General features: G+C 41.7%; 3 protein-coding genes across 3 annotated transcripts; 1 reads left to right on the top strand and 2 right to left on the bottom strand.

Moving 5' to 3' along the window:
• Positions 1-1200: 1200 nt before the first annotated feature.
• On the bottom strand, positions 1201-4154 carry LOC106566811 (large ribosomal subunit protein eL22). Its single transcript, XM_014135229.3, has 4 exons — positions 4039-4154; positions 3406-3519; positions 2055-2179; positions 1201-1392 (listed from the first exon to the last, which is right to left on the bottom strand). The coding sequence occupies exons 1-4, from the start codon at positions 4048-4050 to the stop codon at positions 1248-1250; spliced, it is 396 nt and encodes a 131-aa protein (XP_013990704.2). The 5' UTR covers positions 4051-4154; the 3' UTR covers positions 1201-1247.
• A 5823-nt stretch (positions 4155-9977) lies between these two features.
• LOC106566809 (RING finger protein 207) lies at positions 9978-10635 on the top strand. The gene is made up of 3 exons (XM_082959952.1): positions 9978-10056; positions 10151-10263; positions 10422-10635. The coding sequence occupies exons 1-3, from the start codon at positions 10051-10053 to the stop codon at positions 10534-10536; spliced, it is 234 nt and encodes a 77-aa protein (XP_082816078.1). The 5' UTR covers positions 9978-10050; the 3' UTR covers positions 10537-10635.
• A 265-nt stretch (positions 10636-10900) lies between these two features.
• On the bottom strand, positions 10901-18818 carry LOC106566808 (protein-S-isoprenylcysteine O-methyltransferase). The gene is made up of 5 exons (XM_014135223.3): positions 18564-18818; positions 18038-18126; positions 17449-17618; positions 16989-17206; positions 10901-16630 (listed from the first exon to the last, which is right to left on the bottom strand). The coding sequence occupies exons 1-5, from the start codon at positions 18777-18779 to the stop codon at positions 16445-16447; spliced, it is 879 nt and encodes a 292-aa protein (XP_013990698.1). The 5' UTR covers positions 18780-18818; the 3' UTR covers positions 10901-16444.
• Between the last annotated feature and the right edge of the window lie 597 nt (positions 18819-19415).

Here is a 19415-nt window from a genome sequence, read left to right as displayed (position 1 = left end):
AATGAGGGTACTAAATAAAGTTTACTAAATGCGGGTGTGGTTCCTGTGTTAATTAAGCAATTAACATCCCATCATGCTTGGTGTCATGTATAAAAATGCTGGGCAGACCATTATTTTGTCTACGATTGCTATGCTCCCATCCACAAGCCACAAGTGGTCACTGAATGGTTTGATGAGCATGAAATCGATGTAAACCATATGCCATGGCTGTATCAGTCAACAGATCAACACTTTAGGGAGATTCTATAAGTGCCTTAGCGTTTTCCACCTCCACCAAACGGAAGAATGGTGTCGCATCCCGCCATTATAGTTCCAGACACTTGTAGAATCTATGCCAAGGTGCTTTGAAGCCATTCTGGCTCATGGTGGCCCTAACTCCCTATTAAAACACTGTTGGCATTTATTTGGTTATGCTGGATTAACATAGCAGTAGGTTAACTATTGTCTTCTGGATTTTTATTTATGGCTAGCTTCATCTAGTGCAGGGTTGGGCAACTTGGGTGTGGGCTGCATTTGCCTGGTCTGTGTGCCCACATTGCAAACTAAACATTTTAGCAGCTCCCCTTGACAGCGGAGGACATTGTGCAATTCTACACATTTTGCTATGGGGTGTAGAGAAAATGTTTCAATTCTACTCATTTTGCCATCGTCCAGGGAGGAAAATTAGCTGTTTTACCACTAATTTCCTGCAATCTTACCATAGGTTGGAGAAATGGTTGCCATTTTTAATATATCTGAGACTAACAAAATCAATGGGCCCCCCCAGGCCGGTAATTCAACCATGATTACTAAATTTAGATGGCCGCTAGACTAATTTACCAATAAAAAAACATGGGCTAATTGAGTGACTGATATAAGCAGAAAAACTGCTGATGCACAACTAAATTGAAATTGCACCTTGTCTGTTCTAACTTGCAATAATACGAGACCCTGACTAAATTTCAATTTTATTTTAAATTGAGCCTTCAAAAAAGGGCTGCCAGTTGCCCATCCCTGATCTCATGTACCGCATTGTCACAACACTAGGTTGACTGATCGGCACCCAGATAGGGTGTATTCAGTAGTGTACACTGCAAAATGAGTTTCTTGCTGGCCAGATTCAGCTAGATCCCTCCCTGTTTTGGACCATTTGCTTTTGTTGGTTCCTAGTGAACATTCCTGTTGTCTTATCACCATAGAGAAAAAGGAAGTACAAAAGAAGTACTCTAAGAATTTATTAAATGTACAAAATCCAGCAGACAGGAGGTTTAATCCTCATCTTCCTCCTCCTCCTCATCCTGGTTGATCTGGAAGTAGCGCAGCTCGTAGCTCTCCTTGGTGTTGGCCACAACACGCAGCCAGTCGCGAAGATTGTTTTTCTTCAAGTACTTCTTGGTCAGATATTTCAGATATCTGCAGACAGATGTCATTCAGATGTGTGAGGTTGGGCTTTCAATGTTTTCCCCAAAGCAATACACATACAAAACAACCTAGTAAAGCTAATGTTTTTTTTTGCTATACACCTCAACTTAATGAATCACAAAAACACAGCACAAAGGTTGAAGAATGATACTGTAGCGCAGTCACGTGCGGTTAGCGTATTCATGGGCAGGTGAACTCAACAAGGAAGTCTGAGGGAGAATTCAGTTCACAGCCAGTGTATATTAATGCACATAATGTTACTGGTGCATGACAGATGCAGGAGATAAGCCATAAAGCATTCGGGAGTTGGTTAAGTGGGAATTATTAAGTTGAATTCTACATAGCCAAAAGTCAATATTGGCATCATCAACACCAGCAACCTAAACAAAAATATTACAGATAAAGGCTATAAAAACAAGGGGCCTCTTATCATAAGCAGTGAAAAAGTGTAAGTAAATTATTCATAAGAGCAATTATTTTGTGAGGACTTAAGCATTTACCAAAGTTTTAATAGCTTGAACATGTAAACAATGTATTGGGTGAAAGACATTTGATAAATCTTTTTTTTCTTCTTCCCCCCAATAACAAATACACAAATGTCTGCATTGCAATTTGATTACTACAGTCCTGAGTTGCCAGTGCAGTTACCATACCTTTTGGAGAAGGGGACCTCAGAGGAAACTGTGATCTTGCTCTTACTCCTCTCAATAGACACCACACCACCACCCAGGTTGCCAGCTTTCCCATTCACCTTGATGCGCTCCTGGAGGAACTGCTCCTTTAACCATTAAAACATACTGTGTAAGCATATACTTCTAAATTTCCAACAAAAGATTGACCGTTGCCCAACATTACTTTTTTTTTAATGTATTTTACAGTCTTCCCTGTGGCTCAGTGGTAGAGCATGGTGTTTGCAACGCCAGCATGGTGTGTGCAACGCCAGGGTTGTGGGTTCGATTCCCACGGGGGGCCAGTACAACAAAAAAAAAAAATGTATGAAATGTATGCATTCACTACTGTAAGTCGCTCTGGATAAGAGCGTCTGCTAAATGAATAAAATGTAAAAATGTAAATGTATTTTTATTTCACCTTTATTTAACCAGGTAGACTAGTTGAGAACAAATTCTCCTTTACAACTGCGACCTGGCCAAGATAAAGCAAAGCAGTGCGACAAAAACAACATCTGGAGTGGATGTGAAACTAGCCTGTTGGCTGGAGCACATCAGTGACATCACATCTTCACTTGGATCTAAAGTTAACTGTCGCTCATGGAGTGACCGACTAGTCTCTTGCTCTGTCAGCAAACACAGTTGGCTTTGAGTTGTGTGTGTTGTTGTGCAGGTCGCTAGCTAGTGTAAACCCCACTTGAGATTTAAAGCCCCAGTTTTATATACATTTCCACACGATGAGGTTGGAATAATGCTGTGAAATTGTGAAGATGATAAAAACCCTTTTAGTGTAAGAGTTGTTTGAAAAGACAGCCTGAAATTTAAGCCTGTTTTGGTGGGATGGTGGTTTGTCCTTCCTGGTGACATCACTAGACAGTAAATTAGTTAGACCAATAAGAAGTTCCAAACCTACCAATAACAGCACATTTTCAGTGTTCTCCTCCCCACTTAAGACCACTCCCATATCCCTACCAAAATTCTTGATTGAGAAATTGCTCACTGCTAAGAAGCTATGTTTCTTTATCATTTTAAGAGAAAACAATCACAGTACGGTACATAATTGTTACCCAGAAATGATTTGATATTGAGAGAAAAAAAAACAGCTGCATTGGACGATTCTGTTCAGCATGTCGATCCCATGAACTGTCATTTCATAAACTCCTTCCATCCTTCAGTTTATACTAAACCAAGTGACCACTGAGGAAGGGCAGAAACAATTCAGGATTGTGGCTAAAGGTGGTTTCGAATAAGGGCGTTTGTGCAACTAAAATATTTTATTTTCCTTGCAACCAGGCACAGGTATAAAACCTGTCAGTGTAACTGCAAAACTACTTACAAAGTTGGCAGCATCCATGATGCCATCTTCAACAGGGTGGGTGCAGTCCAGAGTGAACTTCAAGACCTGCTTCTTCTTCTTGCCACCCTTGGACCCCTTGCTGCTCTGCTTCTTCTGCAGATAAGATTGACAGCCAATTAAAAATATGACAGTCACTACCATTGTAGCTGTTCCGTTTAGTTAGCTGCCTAGAATCTAACAGTTAACGTTATCTAACGTTAGTTCACCACCATACGCGCTACAACCACAGACATCAACTATGTCTTAGCTAATCCCCAATTCAAAGGATACTTTAGTCAGTTGGCTCCTTAATAAGTAAAGACCAATATTTTTGTTATTTAACTAATCAAACTACTGCTGACCACAAAACGAACAGAAAAATGTTAAGCTAGTTTTGTGTAGCTACAACGTGGTGGATCTGGCTAGCTAACGTTAGCTAAACTAGCAAAAAAATAACTTGCTAATTTAGCGGGCCTCGTGAATAACAAAACCCAATTCAGTGCCTTGTTTAGCATGATTAACGATTACATAAGCCCTCCCAAATATGCCCCGATTTATACAAATAATGTACAGCCGTTTTAAGTGTGAAAAATGTATATATTTCAACAATTTTCCACACGCGATTATACCCACCACAAGAGCCATGGCGAAGAATTTAGCAGAAAGGAAGAGCTGGGTTTGCGCGTGCGTTACATTTTAGCCTGATGAATCAATCGCAGATCTAGTCGATACAATCACGGCATCAGAGTTCGATTAAAAGGTTTAACATTATTGTTTATATATCTTATTGAAATTCCATATATTTAGAAGGATAACAAGTACAAACGTGTTAGAAACAACGGTGTTGTCATTTTGCAGTACTGTGGATATGGATATGTTAATGTCAGTGCAAACTAGTTTAGATGAGATTGTGGTGGTATTTCCAGGATGCATATGAGTTTATTTTGCATAAATCACATGAAGCTTAACATGACATAACTAACTCACTGACATGGATATTAAAAGCTCTGTCATATAGGCTACGTGCTCTGTTTTCTATGAGTTGCCTAGTGTTTATGCTCTAGTTGAAGGGTTGTACTGTGAGCATTCTATTTACAATGCTCTTGCATGCATTATTTACAATGTTATCCAACTTCAACTTGCTGACGACTATGCCTGTGACAGTCTAACCATGTCTGAACTGATATAATTGTCGACAGCCTGTACAAGTATTCATTGGAGGTTATCATTTGTAAGAGTGAGAGGGTGAGAGGCTACATTGGAGATTACAGCTACACTTACTAAGTGTGAGACAAGTCTAGTCAATCCTCTAGCTCCCCTTAAAACCTCTTGCGACAACAATCCCGTAACCGGGCCCGAGTTTAGTGAAAAATCAGAGCGCCATATTTAAAACCACAAATCGAATAATTTCTATTTCTATTTCTCAAACATAGGACTATTTTACACCATTTTATAGATACACTGCTCATGAATCGAACCACGTTGTCTGATTTCAAAAAGGCTTAGGCTCTTTCAGTCTGTGGGAACAATGAATAGAGAATACTCCATGGAACACCATGTCTTGCACGGTCACCATGATAGAAACAAACATTTCAAATTGTACATTTGCCAGAGTAACTTGTTAGTCAAAATAATGTTGTAGTTTGTGACATGTACAGTAGCTTGGTTCCAGTACCTGGGTTCAAGGCGTTCCTTCACCTTGGCGATGGATCGGATGTAGGGGCCGATTTGCCTGCTGATGGTGGTCGGGTATCTGTTCTCTTCCTTTAGCTGCGTCAGATCATGAAGCTGGGCAGAAAACAGAATGGACACATGCAGTATATAAAACACCAACTTCATATCTATCTCACATCTAACAGAAAAACAAAACCCCCCCAAAAAATACTATATTTGACTGAAACATAATCATTTCGAACCTTGCTTACATTTGTATACAATCACATATACACTATACAGTTCATTCGGAAAGTTCAGACACCTTGACTTTTTCCTAATTTTGTTACATTACAGCCTTATTCTAAAATGGATTAAATCGTTTTTTCCCTCCTCATCAATCTACACATAATGACAAAGCAAAAACAGTTTTTCAGAAATTTTTGCAAATAATTAAATAAAAAACCCGGAAATATCACATTTACATAAGTATTCAGACCCTTTACTCAGTACTTTGTTGAAGCACCTTTGGCAGCGATTACATCCTCGAGGCTTCTTGGGTATGACGCTACAAGCTTGGCACACCTGTATTTGGGGAGTTTCTCCAATTCTTCTCTGCAGAACCTCTCAACCTCTGTCAGGTTGGATGGGTAGCGTCGCTGCACAGCTATTTTCAGGGCTCTCCAGAGCATGTTCGATCGGGTTCAAGTCCGGGCTCTGGCTGGGCCACTCAAGGATATTCAGAGACTTGTCCCGAAGCCACTACTGCGTTGTCCTGGCTGTGTGCTTAGGGTCGTTGTCTTGGTAGAAGGTGAACCTTCGCCCCAGTCTGAGGTCCTGAGCGCTCTGGAATAGGTTTTCATCAAGGATCTCTCTCTGTACTTTGCTCTGTTCATCTTGCCCTCGATCCTGACTAGTCTCCTAGTCCCTGCCGCTGAAAAACATCCCCACAGCATGATGCTGCTACCACCATGCTTCACTGTAGTGATGGCGCTAGGTTTCCTCTAGACGTGACACTTGGAATTCAGGCCAAAGAGTTTCATCAGACCAGGGAATCTTGATCTCATGGTATGAGTTCTTAAGATGCTGTTTGGCAAACTTCAAGCAGGCTATCATGTGTGTTTTACTGAGGAGTGGCTTCCGTCTGGCCACTCTACCATAAAGGCCAGAATGGTGGAGTGCTGCAGAGATGGTTGTCCTTCTGGAAGGTTCTTCCATCTCCACAGAGGAACTCTGGAGCTTTGTCAGAGTCACCATCACCACCTCAGTGACCAAGATCCTTCTCCCCTGATTGCTCAATGTTGCCAAGCGGCCAGCTCTAGGAAGAGTCTTGGTGGTTCCAAACTTCTTCCATTGAAGAATGATGGAGGCCACTGTGTTCTTGGGGACCATTGCTGCAGAAATTTGTTGGTACCATTCCCCAGATCTGTGCCTCGACACAATCCTGGCTCGGCGCTCTATGGACAATTCCTTCAACCTTATGGCTTGGTTTCTGTTCTGACTTGCACTGTCAACTGTGGGACCTTATATAGACAGGTGTGTGCCTTTCCAAGTAATGCCCAATCAATTGAATTACCACAGGTGGACACCAATCAAGTTGTAGAAACATCTCAAGGATGATCAATGGAAACAGGATGTACCTGAGCTCATTTTCGAGTCTCATAACAAAGGGTCTGAATACTTGTGTAAATAAGGTATCTGTTTTTTATATTTAATACATTTGTTAACATGTCTAAAAACCTGTTTTCGCTTTGTCATTATGGAGTATTGTGTATAGATTGATGAGGATTTTTTTTTATTTAATCCATTTTAGAATAAGGCTGTAACGTAACAAAATGTGGAAAAAGTCAAGGGATCTGAATACTTTCCGAATGCACTATATATACCTATAGACAACAATACATATGGAGGAACTTGGTGGAGTTTAGTTTGTTGTGTGTGTGTGTGTGTGTGTGTGTGTGTGTGTGTGTGTGTGTGTGTGCGTGCGTGCGTGCGTGCGGTGTTGTCCAGTGCCTTCTCATGGTGTGACTCCTAAGCGGTGAAGGAGCTCCAGACATCGGCCAGAGGCCATCATCCTGCTGAAGGCCATGATCGAGGAGGTCCGAGAGGATGTTGATGAGGAGGAGTGCGCAATCAGCACTATTTTCAACAAAGTGCAGGTGAGCTGACATAGTCATCGGCCATTTTGAAAACATTAAACTCAACTCAGGGGGTGGCAGTTAACTTAGCGGTTAAGAGCCAGTAACCGAAAGGTCTCTGGTTTGAATCCCCGAGCCAGCAAAGTGGAAAAAAATCAGCCATTCTGCCTTTGAGCAAGGCATTTAACCCCCAACAACAACTGCTCCCCAGGAGCTGATGACGTGGTTTAAGGCAACCCTCCGCACCTCTCTGATTCAGAGGGGTTGGGTTAAATGCGGAAGACTGTTGTGCAATTTCCCTCGATTTTCTTAATCAATGTTGTCGTTGTTTTTTTTATGCAGTTCCACAAATTGTATTACATTCTACCACAAGGTGTCACTCTTCATGTCCTATCTCGTAAAGTAGCTGAAGGTTCAATACCTTGCACAACATTACATTAGAGCGACATTTTATTGACTTATACTGGATACAGGTGTAATGCTCAAGTAGTGCTTTTCATTTACAAACTGAGAGGAAATTTATGTAAATTAGTTTTGGTTGGGAAAGTATTCATTAGAGTACAGTTCATTTAATCTTGAGAGATTTGCAATGCAATTAAATGACAAATAATATTGTCCTCTTTTGAATGAAAAACTGTCAGCGCAAAGGTGAGAATACATTTTGCTTCATGGTACCTTGCTTGAAAATCATGTTTATCATGTAGCCCTAATGTATAGCCTATGCTCAGAGAAACTGTCATTAACCTGTTATTGTTTGAATGGGCCATCCGAACAGAGCGCACACAGATTCAGCCTCAATGGTTGCCTCTAGCCATTAAAAATCGCCGTAAACTCAATTAACTCTGGAAGAAGGAAGTCTTATCACAGATAGACAATATGCGTCCCAAATGCCACCACATTCCCTTTATAGTGCACTACTTTTGACCAGAAGTAGCGCACTATATAGGAAATAGTGTGACATTCAGATGCACAAGACATCCTGCTTTGAGAGTTCATTAGAGTGTTCAATACCAAGAGATATTGAACAGCCCAATGGCTTGTCTAATGCCTGCCTAATATGTATCCTGTTCCACATGTATATATAGATCCTACTGGGAGATTAAGGTGTCCATGGCAGCAGACCAATATAGATTAAAGCCAAATGAATAATAATGTGTCAGGTCTAGCTACATCAGGCTTGCCTGGCACCACTTTCAACCCAGTAGCAAATGAGAACAGCTGTCTCATCTGGCTGCACTCTTACCCACTCTCCAGGTAATGTCCTGTCTATGGTATGCCTGTTTATCCTGGAGTAGTGATACATGTTGCCTATTTTTACAATGTCTTATTCACAGTGCCCAACTGTATTTGGAATCCTAATTGATGATCCATCTTGAGCAGGTGTAATATAATCAACTCAAGCCAATGTTCTCCTCCACCTTGCTATGTAAGTAGTGTAGTATGATGCATAATGCCTAGTCTGGTTCTATGAATCCAGAAGGGCACAAACCAAAACATTAAATGGAATGCTAGCAACTATGAATACAGTCTTTAAGCAAATTTGTTTGGCTTTGATACCTGTTATCCAGCGACTAAAGAAGATTGACAAACTGCCACACAGACTGAGACCAGCTCAGAGTAGCAGTATTAAGTCCCTCTCTCTTGTCATCTTGCCTTCTCAACTGATGTTTGGTCATGTCACATCCCAAATATACACCCCATGTGTCTTCTTCTATGTTTCTGGTTTAGATCAACACAGAGTATCGGTCCGAGTTTGCTTATTGCCTTGAGTCTCTGTTGCTGCTGGGCCAAAGACGCTCTGTGTCCATTGCTGGGAGTGTCGGGATTGAGTTTGGGCAATGCCAGTGGACTGTGAGTCATATTTCACCCCTACCATATGGAAATTGTGCAGACCTACACGCTCAAGGGGAAAATGTAATCAGCATGTTATTGATGTTCCTCAACATTCAAGACAGTACGCTTATACTTTCCAAATATGCTCGTCATGTTCTGAAATAGCCAGCGTAATATGAGGACAACCCCTACCTGTTGTGTAAAATGTTATGTCAAGATATTTATTTATTGTGTAACTGTCCCTCTGTCTCCTCAGCCTGCAGTCGTCCCTGTTCGTGCCCTGCCACTCACCTCCCATCAGTGACATGTCCCTGGGTTCATCCGTGGTGCCGAAGCCCACCGCTATATCATCACCACGGTCCTCCTGGTAAAGGTTGGGGAGACCCCATTTACTGAGCACTGTCGCAACTATGAGAACAGCTACAGGGTGTGTGAGCTTCTACAACATTTGAAAGTTACTGTACAACTCTGATACCCATTGTTACAACATTACTGAGAGCTTTCACAGCCAATCACAGTGGTTTTGTATGTGTATTTGAAATGTGTCATGAAAAGATCTGACGTTCAGAGGTGCCTGGTTTATTGATTTCGATGAAGGCGCTACCCTGACTCCTCTACGGTCCTGTAGCCCCCCCCCCCCCCCAAAAAAAAAAACCTTCCTGTGTTTTCCTTACTGTGTCTAGACGCTGCAGACATCCATTCAGCAGCTGAAGGACCAGGTGCAGGAGACCCACAGGGATCTGACCAAGCACCCCTCCCTCATCAAGACCGACACTGTGGAAGACATCCTGGATACCTTCGTACAGCCATATCTCCTCTGAGTACTCTGCAGTGGAACTCATGAGGGCTATGTTTGAGGAGGTGGGAATCACCAAAGCAATGAGGATTCTGAAAAAGTATTCAGACAACACTGTTTATAAATGTAACCCAGCTCTCCTTTTAAGGCTCATCTCCATCTTGTTATCCTTCCCCTAAGTCTGGGAGGAGATCTTTCAGAGGGTTGCAAAAGAACAGAAAATCAATGAAGGTAAAGGGGGTTTTGTTTTTCTGTTAGATGTGAGATAGATATGGTGAAGTTGGTGTTTTATATATTGCATGTGTCCATTCTGTTTTCTGCCCAGCTTCATGATCTGACGCAGCTAAAGGAAGAGAACAGATACCCGACCACCATCAGCAGGCAAATCGGCCCCTACATCCGATCCGTCGCCAAGGTGAAGGAACGCCTTGAACCCAGGTACTGGAACCAAGCTACTGTACATGTCACAAACTACAACATTATTTTGACTAACAAGTTACTCTGGCAAATGTACAATTTGAAATGTTTGTTTCTATCATGGTGACCGTGCAAGACATGGTGTTCCATGGAGTATTCTCTACTCAATGTTCCCACAGACTGAAAGAGCCTAAGGAGCTGAAAGATGACTGTACAGAGGACATGCTGAAGACCTATGAGGACACCACTATGGCCACAGATACTAAACAAACCATTTTAACAACACAGATGTAAGCTAGCTAGATTACTTAACTTGTTGGAAGAATTGATCATTGATTTGAGTGAGAACTAACTTCTTTGTTAAACCTCAACCTTTATGATCAACAGAAATGACCTGACCTGTACCACAGATGATAACAACTCTCAGCAACCTCTCTGACGAGGCTGCCCTCAAGAACAAGAATCTATTGGCCAGGGAAGCAGAAGAACAGATTTGGAAGATGTCTCCCTAAGCAACTGGATGGGGTCATGAGACTTCAATGTGCTCACCCATAACTTATGTAAATTATATTGAATATAACATTTACATGTTTCTAATATGATCCATATTAGGACTACAGTAGCAAACCCATGAAAGAAAACAATGAAAGGAAGACAATTTTCTTAGGATAAATGTATTTTATTTCACAGGACAATGTTCAATCAATTCAGAACATCTCAGTCAAGTGAAAAGTAATCAGCCAAGAGATGGATAAGTATTATCTCTGCATGATACATTTAGATTACCTGTAATAAACTGTAGTATTGTTATACTGTAGTGCAACAACTGGCTTTTTCCATGTTCAGCTCAGCTGGATCATGCTTGGAGCAGTAAACAGTTGTACATCTGCAGCCAACAATGTGCTTATATTATTGAATCTACAGATAATCTTCTCATCTTTATTCATCTAATACACATTACTTTTACAGTGCTCTTGACTGTCCTCATTTCAGAAACTCTAAAAACACACACACTTGTCTTGTGCAACATACAGTTACAGTGCTCGACTGTTCTAATTTCAGGAATTCTCTTTCAATCACACACACACACTCCATACAGTCTGGGCATACAGAGGAGAGGGCAGAGGCAACCTTTCACCTGAGACAAGCGGTAGTTCAGGAGGAAGCAATGCTGGGTTGAGCTTATCGCAAAGGAGACAACCTTTCCTCTGAACCCCTTAGCCATAGGAATGCATCTTTTGGTTGGTTTCAATACAAATAAATAACAGGTGGAGTGATGATCAAGTGGTGGTTGAAAGAGTCTTTCTTGAGTGCATTTTAAAGATGACTGTACCATTTGTGGGTGGGCCTTATGGAAGAAACAACACCCCTGATTCATAGTCTATATACCCAGGAACAATGTTAAGACTTACAGCAGATTGGAATAAAACAGTGAATGGATTGTCAGTGTTCATTATGTTTTCATAATTGACAAAGTAGACATTTCTGACTTGATATGCTGTACCGATTGGAAGAATCAGAGAACCAGGCTGCAACTTGCCCAGGTTGTCAAATTAGCAAAATATTAGTGATTGTACAGCCTTTTGATCCTGAGTGGACAAGGGATGTGAATTTAAAATAAACCATTATTTTGTGTAAGGATAAATCAATATAGAAAGTCTGGACTGATACCTAAAACCAATATATTTTTTCATAGCATACATTATTTTATTAACTTTGACATTCATCAAAAGGCCTTCTTATAATTTATGAAAGAGCGAATTAACTTATGGGGAAAAGACCATGTTGCAAGGGACCCCATTTCCGTAACTTTCGGGTATTTTTGTAAATGTATAACAAAGTCACTCAGAAATAAATGTTTCTTACTGGGACAGAATACACACACACACACACAAACATATGTGGACACCTCTTCAAATTAGTGGATTCAGCCACACCCGTTGCTGACAGTTGTTTTTTTTGTTTGTTTTTTTAAATCGAGCACACCGCCATGCAATCTACATAGATAAACATTGGCAGTAGAATGGCCTTACTGAAAAGCTCAGTGACTTTCAACGTGGCACCATCATAGGATGCCACCTTTACAACAAGTCAGTTCATAAAATGTCTGCCCCGCTAGAGGTACCCCGGTCAACAATAAGTGCTGTTATTGTGAAGTGGAAATGTCTAGGAGCAACAATGGCACAACCGCAAAGTGGTAGGCCACACAAGCTCACAGAACGGGACCGCTGAGTACTGAATCGTGTAGCACGTTAAAAAAAGAAATATATATATTTTTTTATTGCCTGTCCTCGGGTTCCAATACTCACTACCGAGTTCCAAACTGCCTCTGGAAGCAACGTCAGCACAATAACTGTTCGTCGGGAGCTTCATGAAATGGGTTTCAATAGCCGAGTAGCCGCAGACAAGCCTAAGACCACCATGCACAATGCCAAGTGTCGGCTGGAGTGGTGTAAAGCTCGCCGCCATTGGACTCTGGAGCAGTGGAAATGCATTCTCTGGAGTGATGAATCATGCTTCCCCATCTGGCAGTCCGACATCCAAATCTGGGTTTGGCGGATGCCAGGAGAACGCTACCTACCCCAATGCATAGTGCCAACTGTAAAGTTTGGTGGAGGAGGAATAATGGTTCGGGCTAGGCCCCTTTCCCCTGAAGGGAAATCTTAACGCTACAGCATACAGCACAATGACATTCTAGACGATTCTGTACTTTGTGGCAACAGTTTCGGGAAGGCTATTTCCTGTTTCAGAATGACAACGCCCCCATGCACAAAGCGAGGTCCATATAGAAGTGGTTTCTGGGGATCAGTATGCAAGAACTTGACTGGCCTGCAGAGCCTTGACCTCAACCCCATCGAACACGTTTGGGATGAATTGGAACGCCGACTACAATCCAGGCTTAACCTGTTGGGGGTAGGGGGCAGTATTGACAAGGCCGGATAAAAAAACGTACCCGATTTAATCTGATTACTACTCCTGCCCAGTAACTAGAATATGCATATAATTATTGGCTTTGGATAGAAAACACCCTAAAGTTTCTAAAACTGTTTGAATGGTGTCTGTGAGTATAACAGAACTCATATGGCAGGCAAAAACCTGAGAAGATTCTGTACAGGAAGTGGCCTGTCTGACAAGTTGTTGTTCATCTTGGCTCTTTTTATTGAAGACTGAGGATCTTTGCTGTAACGTGACACTTCCTACGGCTCCCATAGGCTCTCAGAGCCCGGGAAAAAGCTGAATGATATCGAGGCAGCCCCAGGCTGAAACACATTTACACTTTTGGCAAGTGGCCGATCAGAGGACAATGGGCTTAGGCGCGTGCACGAGTCGACCCCGTGCTTTATTTTCTTTCCTCTTTTTACCTAAACGCAGATTCCCGGTCGGAATATTATCGTTTTTTTACGAAAAAAATGGCATAAAAATTGATTTTAAACAGCGGTTGACATGCTTCGAAGTACGGTAATGGAATATTTAGAAATGTTTTGTCACGAAATGCGCCGTGCTCGTCACCCTTCTTTACCCTTCGGATAGTGTCTTGAACGCACAAACAAAACGCCGCTGTTTGGATATAACAATGGATTATTTGGGACCAAACCAACATTTGTTATTGAAGTAGAAGTCCTGGGAGTGCATTCTGACGAAGAACACCAAAGGTAATAACATTTTTCTTATAGTAAATCTGACTTTGGTGAGTGCTAAACTTGCTGGGTGTCTAAATAGCTAGCCCTGTGATGCCGGGCTATCTACTGAGAATATTGCAAAATGTGCTTTCATCGAAAAGCTATTTTAAAAAATCGGACATATCGAGTGCATAGAGGAGTTCTGTATCTATAATTCTTAAAATAATTGTTATGCTTTTTGTGAACGTTTATCGTGAGTAATTTAGTAAATTCTTTGTAAATTCACCGGAAGTTTGCGGGGGGTATGCTAGTTCTGAACGTCACATGCTAATGTAAAAAGCTGGTTTTTGATATAAATATGAACTTGATTGAACAAAACATGCATGTATTGTATAACATAATGTCCTAGGTGTGTCATCTGATGAAGATCATCAAAGGTTAGTGCTGCATTTAGCTGTCTTCTGGGTTTTTGTGACATTATACGCTAGCTTGAAAAATGGGTGTCTGATTATTTCTGGCTGGGTACTCTGCTGACAATCTAATGTTTTGCTTTCGTTGTAAAGCCTTTTTGAAATCGGACAGTGTGGTTAGATTAACGAGAGTCTTGTCTTTAAAATGCTGTAAAATAGTCATATGTTTGAGAAATTGAAGTAATAGCATTTCTAAGGTATTTGAATAACGCGCCACAGGATTCCACTGGCTGTTACGTAGGTGGGACGATTTCGTCCCGCCGGCCATAGCCCAACCTCACTAATGCTTTTGTGGCTGAATGGAAGCAAGTCCCCACAGCAATGTTCCAACATCTAGTGGAAAGCCTACCCAGAAGAGTAGAGGCTGTTATAGCAGCAAAGGGGAGACCAACTTCATATTAATGTTCATGATTTTGAATGAGATGTTCGACAAGCAGGTGTCCACATACTTTTGGTCATGTAATGTATGTATGAGGGCTGATAAATTTAGCATCCAGGGCTCTACATAAAAAATAAATAATGGGTAAAACTGGTGCTCCAAACTTTAAAACATTAAGTGCACAACCTGAAATTTTAGAAATGCCCTTGTCCCAGAATGACCCAGCATGCACCATGTGGCCCCATTGAAGCCGCATGGGCGACAATACGATTCCAGTGGAGTTTCCCCATCTCAAAAGTATCTCGTATATGGGTCAGATTTTTTTAACTGTTTATATTAAAAACAAGCAATTTTTGATGTAGTAAAGGTGCAAGCATGACGCTAATGAATCTGCACCCAGGAAAAAAAACGGTACAGCAAAACCTTATCATTACAACAAATTGTTATAAAAATGGAAACTTTTTCCCCCGTAGTGGTACTCCCAAATTAAAACTGCATATGCAACCAAATTGGGTCACACTTTAGAGCCCTGTGTGCATCCCTAATACTGTGTAAAACCATTCTGATGTCAATGCTGAGGCCTAATAATGATGACTCTGTGATATGCCAGACAAACAAGGAATAGCAGAAACTCAACCAGGCTCATTACAGCACTTCTGACTCAGTAACCAAAGCTAAAATCAATTCAGCATCCACTTAAGGCCAGGCACCACAGGCTAAAATGTTGCACAAACTTAGCAATTTAGTATTTTCAAAGAGTAAAAAATATCCAAAGGTTTATAAAAATATTGTCCTTAGTTTATCATACTAATCATCAAAATGTCATGAACTGTAACCACTTTTAAATGGACATACATCCATAATTTGAACGCTCACTACATTGAAATCACACATCGCTTAAAAGTCCATTTCTTAGAGAATGTTACTTTGAAGATATAGTGATTGGGTGTAAATGGGTGTTTGGTAGTCTTAATTCAGTCCTTGTCTTACTGCCATTTCCTGAAAAATCACACTCTTCCCAAACGCCAACTTATTTTCTGTGGTCATCTTTAGATGTATTCTGCAGACTTATACATAGGGAATTGTTGATATGTTGATGACACAATCAGATATGTGTAAGAGTCCTAGTGTCTTAACAAAATAAAACCAAAATATTTAGGTTGATTTTTACTTCATCCAGTGTCCCCGAAAAATTGGTTTGTGTTATATGCAAATATTTAATGGTATAATGTAATTTGCATATTTGTATACAATGTTTCAGAAAAAGACAAAAATATTATATGTCCACATTCAACTGGTAAAAGTTAATTGTAATATGATTAATTGGGGGGGGGGGGGGGAATACCCTATTAAGGTGTGGTGCCTGGCCTTAAGATACTCAACTTCTCTCTAAGGAAAAAACTGAAAAGGGAGCCTTCATCAGAACATTGGAGACTAAAGAAAAATACAAACTCAAGTCTATAGTAGTCAATTTAACCAAACAAAAGAGAAAACAGTGGTTGAATATATGGGGAGGTGTGGTTTCTTTTTGAGTGACTCTACCCAGGCCTTGGGGGTGGTATGGGGATGGGAGCCCTTCACAACACTCATAGGTGTCAGTCTCCGTGAGCTCTAAGCACCCCAGGGCGGGCGACCAGAGGGGCTAATCCACAGTACGCTGACCAGGGCTGGCCCTCACAGTGCCTGTCTGTCTGCCTGCCATTTTCATACATCCAGGACTCCATCTCTCACACCTAGGAGCTGTTGATGCGGATGCCTGAAATAAACGGCAGGCCGGTGCCCACCTTCTTTTTGTACTCCAGGTAGTCCTCTGCAAAGAAATGGATGAGAGAAAGCTCCTCCTCCTCGATCCGTTCACGGAAGAAGCGCCAGCTTGCCATGGTATAGCCCGCGATGCAGACAGGGTTGCACAGCATCACCTGGAACATTGGACATAGAAAAGTGAAATCAGCGTAGTGGGCTTGACTGGAACATGTTTAAGAAACAAACATGTCTGGATTCTTAAAAGGGAACAGAGTTTAGCTTATGCATTAGCCTGCATGCTAATATTGCTGTGACAAGGGTTGCAATAGTCTGGTAACTTTCCCGAGACTGCAAGGATTTCCAGAAATCGCAGTTGGAGATTTCCAGATGTCCTGTTTCTTCCCTCCTGATTCAAGGAATATTTCTACTGAGATCTCTGAAAAATCTGGACATTTTGGGAACATTTCCAGAATTTTGCAACTCGTGCTGTGCCATTCAAGAGTTTCCTTAACTATTGACAGAATAGGCCGGTACCTGTGTGCCAATGCTCCAGTAGAACCATCCCACGTAGGAGGGGTGTCTGAAGAAGGCGTAGACCCCATCCGTGACCAGCACGTGGCTCTGGGCCTTCTCGTTCTGGACGATGTGGTTGAAGTTGGAGCCGGCCGTTAGCATGGCAGACTTGCGCAGGAAGTCCCCACACAGCACCATCACCAGGCCCACCAGGCTGAGCCAGCTCAGCTGCTTCAGCTCTGAGACACAAAATGTACAGCCTATTAAGACATTTAACTCCTACTGTGACAACATGTCATGCCCATTTCAACTGAGACATTGATAAGTTATTGGCTGCGTTCCAGGCTAACTACAACGCAGAAGCCTGCCCGACTGCAGTTGATGACGTGGCACACAATCATTGGTTGATGCAATGCAACGCAAGCAATGTCGTCGGGCTGGAACACGGCCATTGAGCCCAAGTGTGGTATGGAGGACAGACCTGGGACAGTGAGCTTCTCAATGGTGAACTCCACCCATGAGGACACAGCAGCCACGGTGTACTCTACACTGTGGTTGAGAAGGAATGAGTCCAGAGACAGGCTGCGGGGGTTAATGATGGCTGTCACCAGGTACTCGGAGTAGTGGAAGAAAGACAAGGAGCACATGTACCTGCAAAGACATGCATTGACTGAGAACTATGCATAACAGGTATCGAACTATCAACGGTAGTATTGTATATATATATATATATATCTACATACACACACACGTGAGAGAGAGAAAAAGAGGCAGTGTCCGAGAGGATCAAAACCCTAATGTATCATGGGTAAATTGACTGACTGCTCAAATAAGTTATTTATGATAAATGGTTCTTTGTAGATCTGTCAGTCAGCAGTCGCCTGTAATATTGAACAAACCCAGAGAGCGTGTGAGAGAGGAGAGAGCATGTACAAAGGTTTATTCATTACGGAAACCGTTTAACAACCAAACAGAGCAAAACTAGAGTTTTTATTGGACAAACTTGGGTAGGTACTTCCCCGTTTCGTTCTGTTTAAGAAACTTTTTGCAAGAAGTTGTTGGATGCTTACCAGCCAAAGTGTGTCCATGTGGTTTGGGAAAAGCTTATGATCAAGCCACACCCAAAAGTAAAGCCAAGGAAGCAGGCTCGCACAGCAACCTGGGAGAAAGAAGAGTATGCTTAGGAAACATTTATACTTTCAATTTGTTTAACTAGCTAGTTATCTAACTATACAAGTAGAAAGCTGGCTCCCAATCAATAGCTAACACAATAACATGCTCTTAGGCATAGCATATCTGTCTAACTTCAATAGTGTTATCTAATTTACAGTTTAGGGCTCTATCTTTAGCCAATCAAGCTGACAGCTGTCTCAATCCAATTCAGATAATAGGATTAGTTAGCTAGCACAACATATTGTTAGGAAGAAGAGGGGCAATGAAAATGTACCAATAATTTAGATAGCTAAAGCCTAGCCATCTGGCTGCCGTTTTGGCTAATGGGCAAATAAAATAGAAATCAAGATGGCTAGCTATCTAAGGAGCTTCGTTAACGTTATAGCTATCCATCTTCTTTCAGACGTTAGTTAGCTTGCTTACCTTATATAGAGGTCCCTTGTATATGATAAGCAAGAAGCCATTGACAACAGCGATGTACACAGCAATAGCTATTTTCCCCCTCACTCCAGTGAGATAGTCGAATACCCAGTCAAGATGTCCAGCGAATGTTCTAATAAGGGGAATTATAACAACACCCAGTCCTAAAAGAAAGCTTATAATACTTATTTTCCCCTCTAACACCAACTTGCCTGCCATGATGAAGTACCGTTACTCCCTATGGGCTCTCGCGAGTTTTCCACAATTACAAAATTTACTCACTAATCTTGGCTGCGTTCCAGGTGGTCACGCTGCGCAGATGCATATGATCACTTCATCATCACACACACTCATCAGGAACCACATCAATACGGCAGCAATCTTCTGAGCGCATCTGAGAAGATTGCTTTATTCTATTTATGTTGTTCCTGACACGTTAAACACTTCTCCAGGGGTTGTGAAATGTGATCAACTTCGCAGCGCGACTCTAATAAAGACTACCTACCTGGAACGCCTATATACGTGACGTGAAAGAGGACCTTTTACTATTTATTGGCTGTAGATGGCGCTTTAAAGCCATGTTATCAAAGGTCACTTCTTGAAGGCCAGCAAGAAATGTTTGACCAGACATCACTTTTGCAACTGTCTAGTAGAGGACATAGCACAGAGCAATGACTGCATATATGAAAGGACAAAGCCCTTGATCACGTGACACCATTCGTTCATATGTGAAGAATCAATAGCGCCACAGAGTTTCTAAACCCAGAGGCACAACATCGAGAGACTTTCGGGAACGCTTGCGAAGCAGACCAAGCAAACCAGACCGGGGGTTTGAGAAGTAAATGACCCTATGAG

Source organism: Salmo salar, chromosome 13, assembly GCF_965601325.2.
Source record: "Salmo salar chromosome 13, fSalSal1, whole genome shotgun sequence".
Lineage (NCBI taxonomy): Eukaryota > Metazoa > Chordata > Actinopteri > Salmoniformes > Salmonidae > Salmo > Salmo salar.
This window is presented reverse-complemented; position numbering and strand designations above follow the sequence as displayed.

Coding starts and splice junctions, on each gene's coding strand:
- LOC106566811 (XM_014135229.3), bottom strand. Junction 2,180..3,405: donor TCATGGATGCTGCCAACTTT/GTAAGTAGTTTT, acceptor TAATGGTTAAAG/GAGCAGTTCCTCCAGGAGCG. Junction 1,393..2,054: donor GAGGTCCCCTTCTCCAAAAG/GTATGGTAACTG, acceptor ATCTGTCTGCAG/ATATCTGAAATATCTGACCA.
- LOC106566809 (XM_082959952.1), top strand. Junction 10,264..10,421: donor AAGGAACGCCTTGAACCCAG/GTACTGGAACCA, acceptor ATGTTCCCACAG/ACTGAAAGAGCCTAAGGAGC.
- LOC106566808 (XM_014135223.3), bottom strand. CDS start 18,779: ATGGCAGGCAAGTTGGTGTTAGAGGGGAAAATAAGTATTATAAGCTTT. Junction 17,619..18,037: donor ACATGGACACACTTTGGCTG/GTAAGCATCCAA, acceptor ATGTCTTTGCAG/GTACATGTGCTCCTTGTCTT. Junction 16,631..16,988: donor ACTGGAGCATTGGCACACAG/GTACCGGCCTAT, acceptor CCAATGTTCCAG/GTGATGCTGTGCAACCCTGT.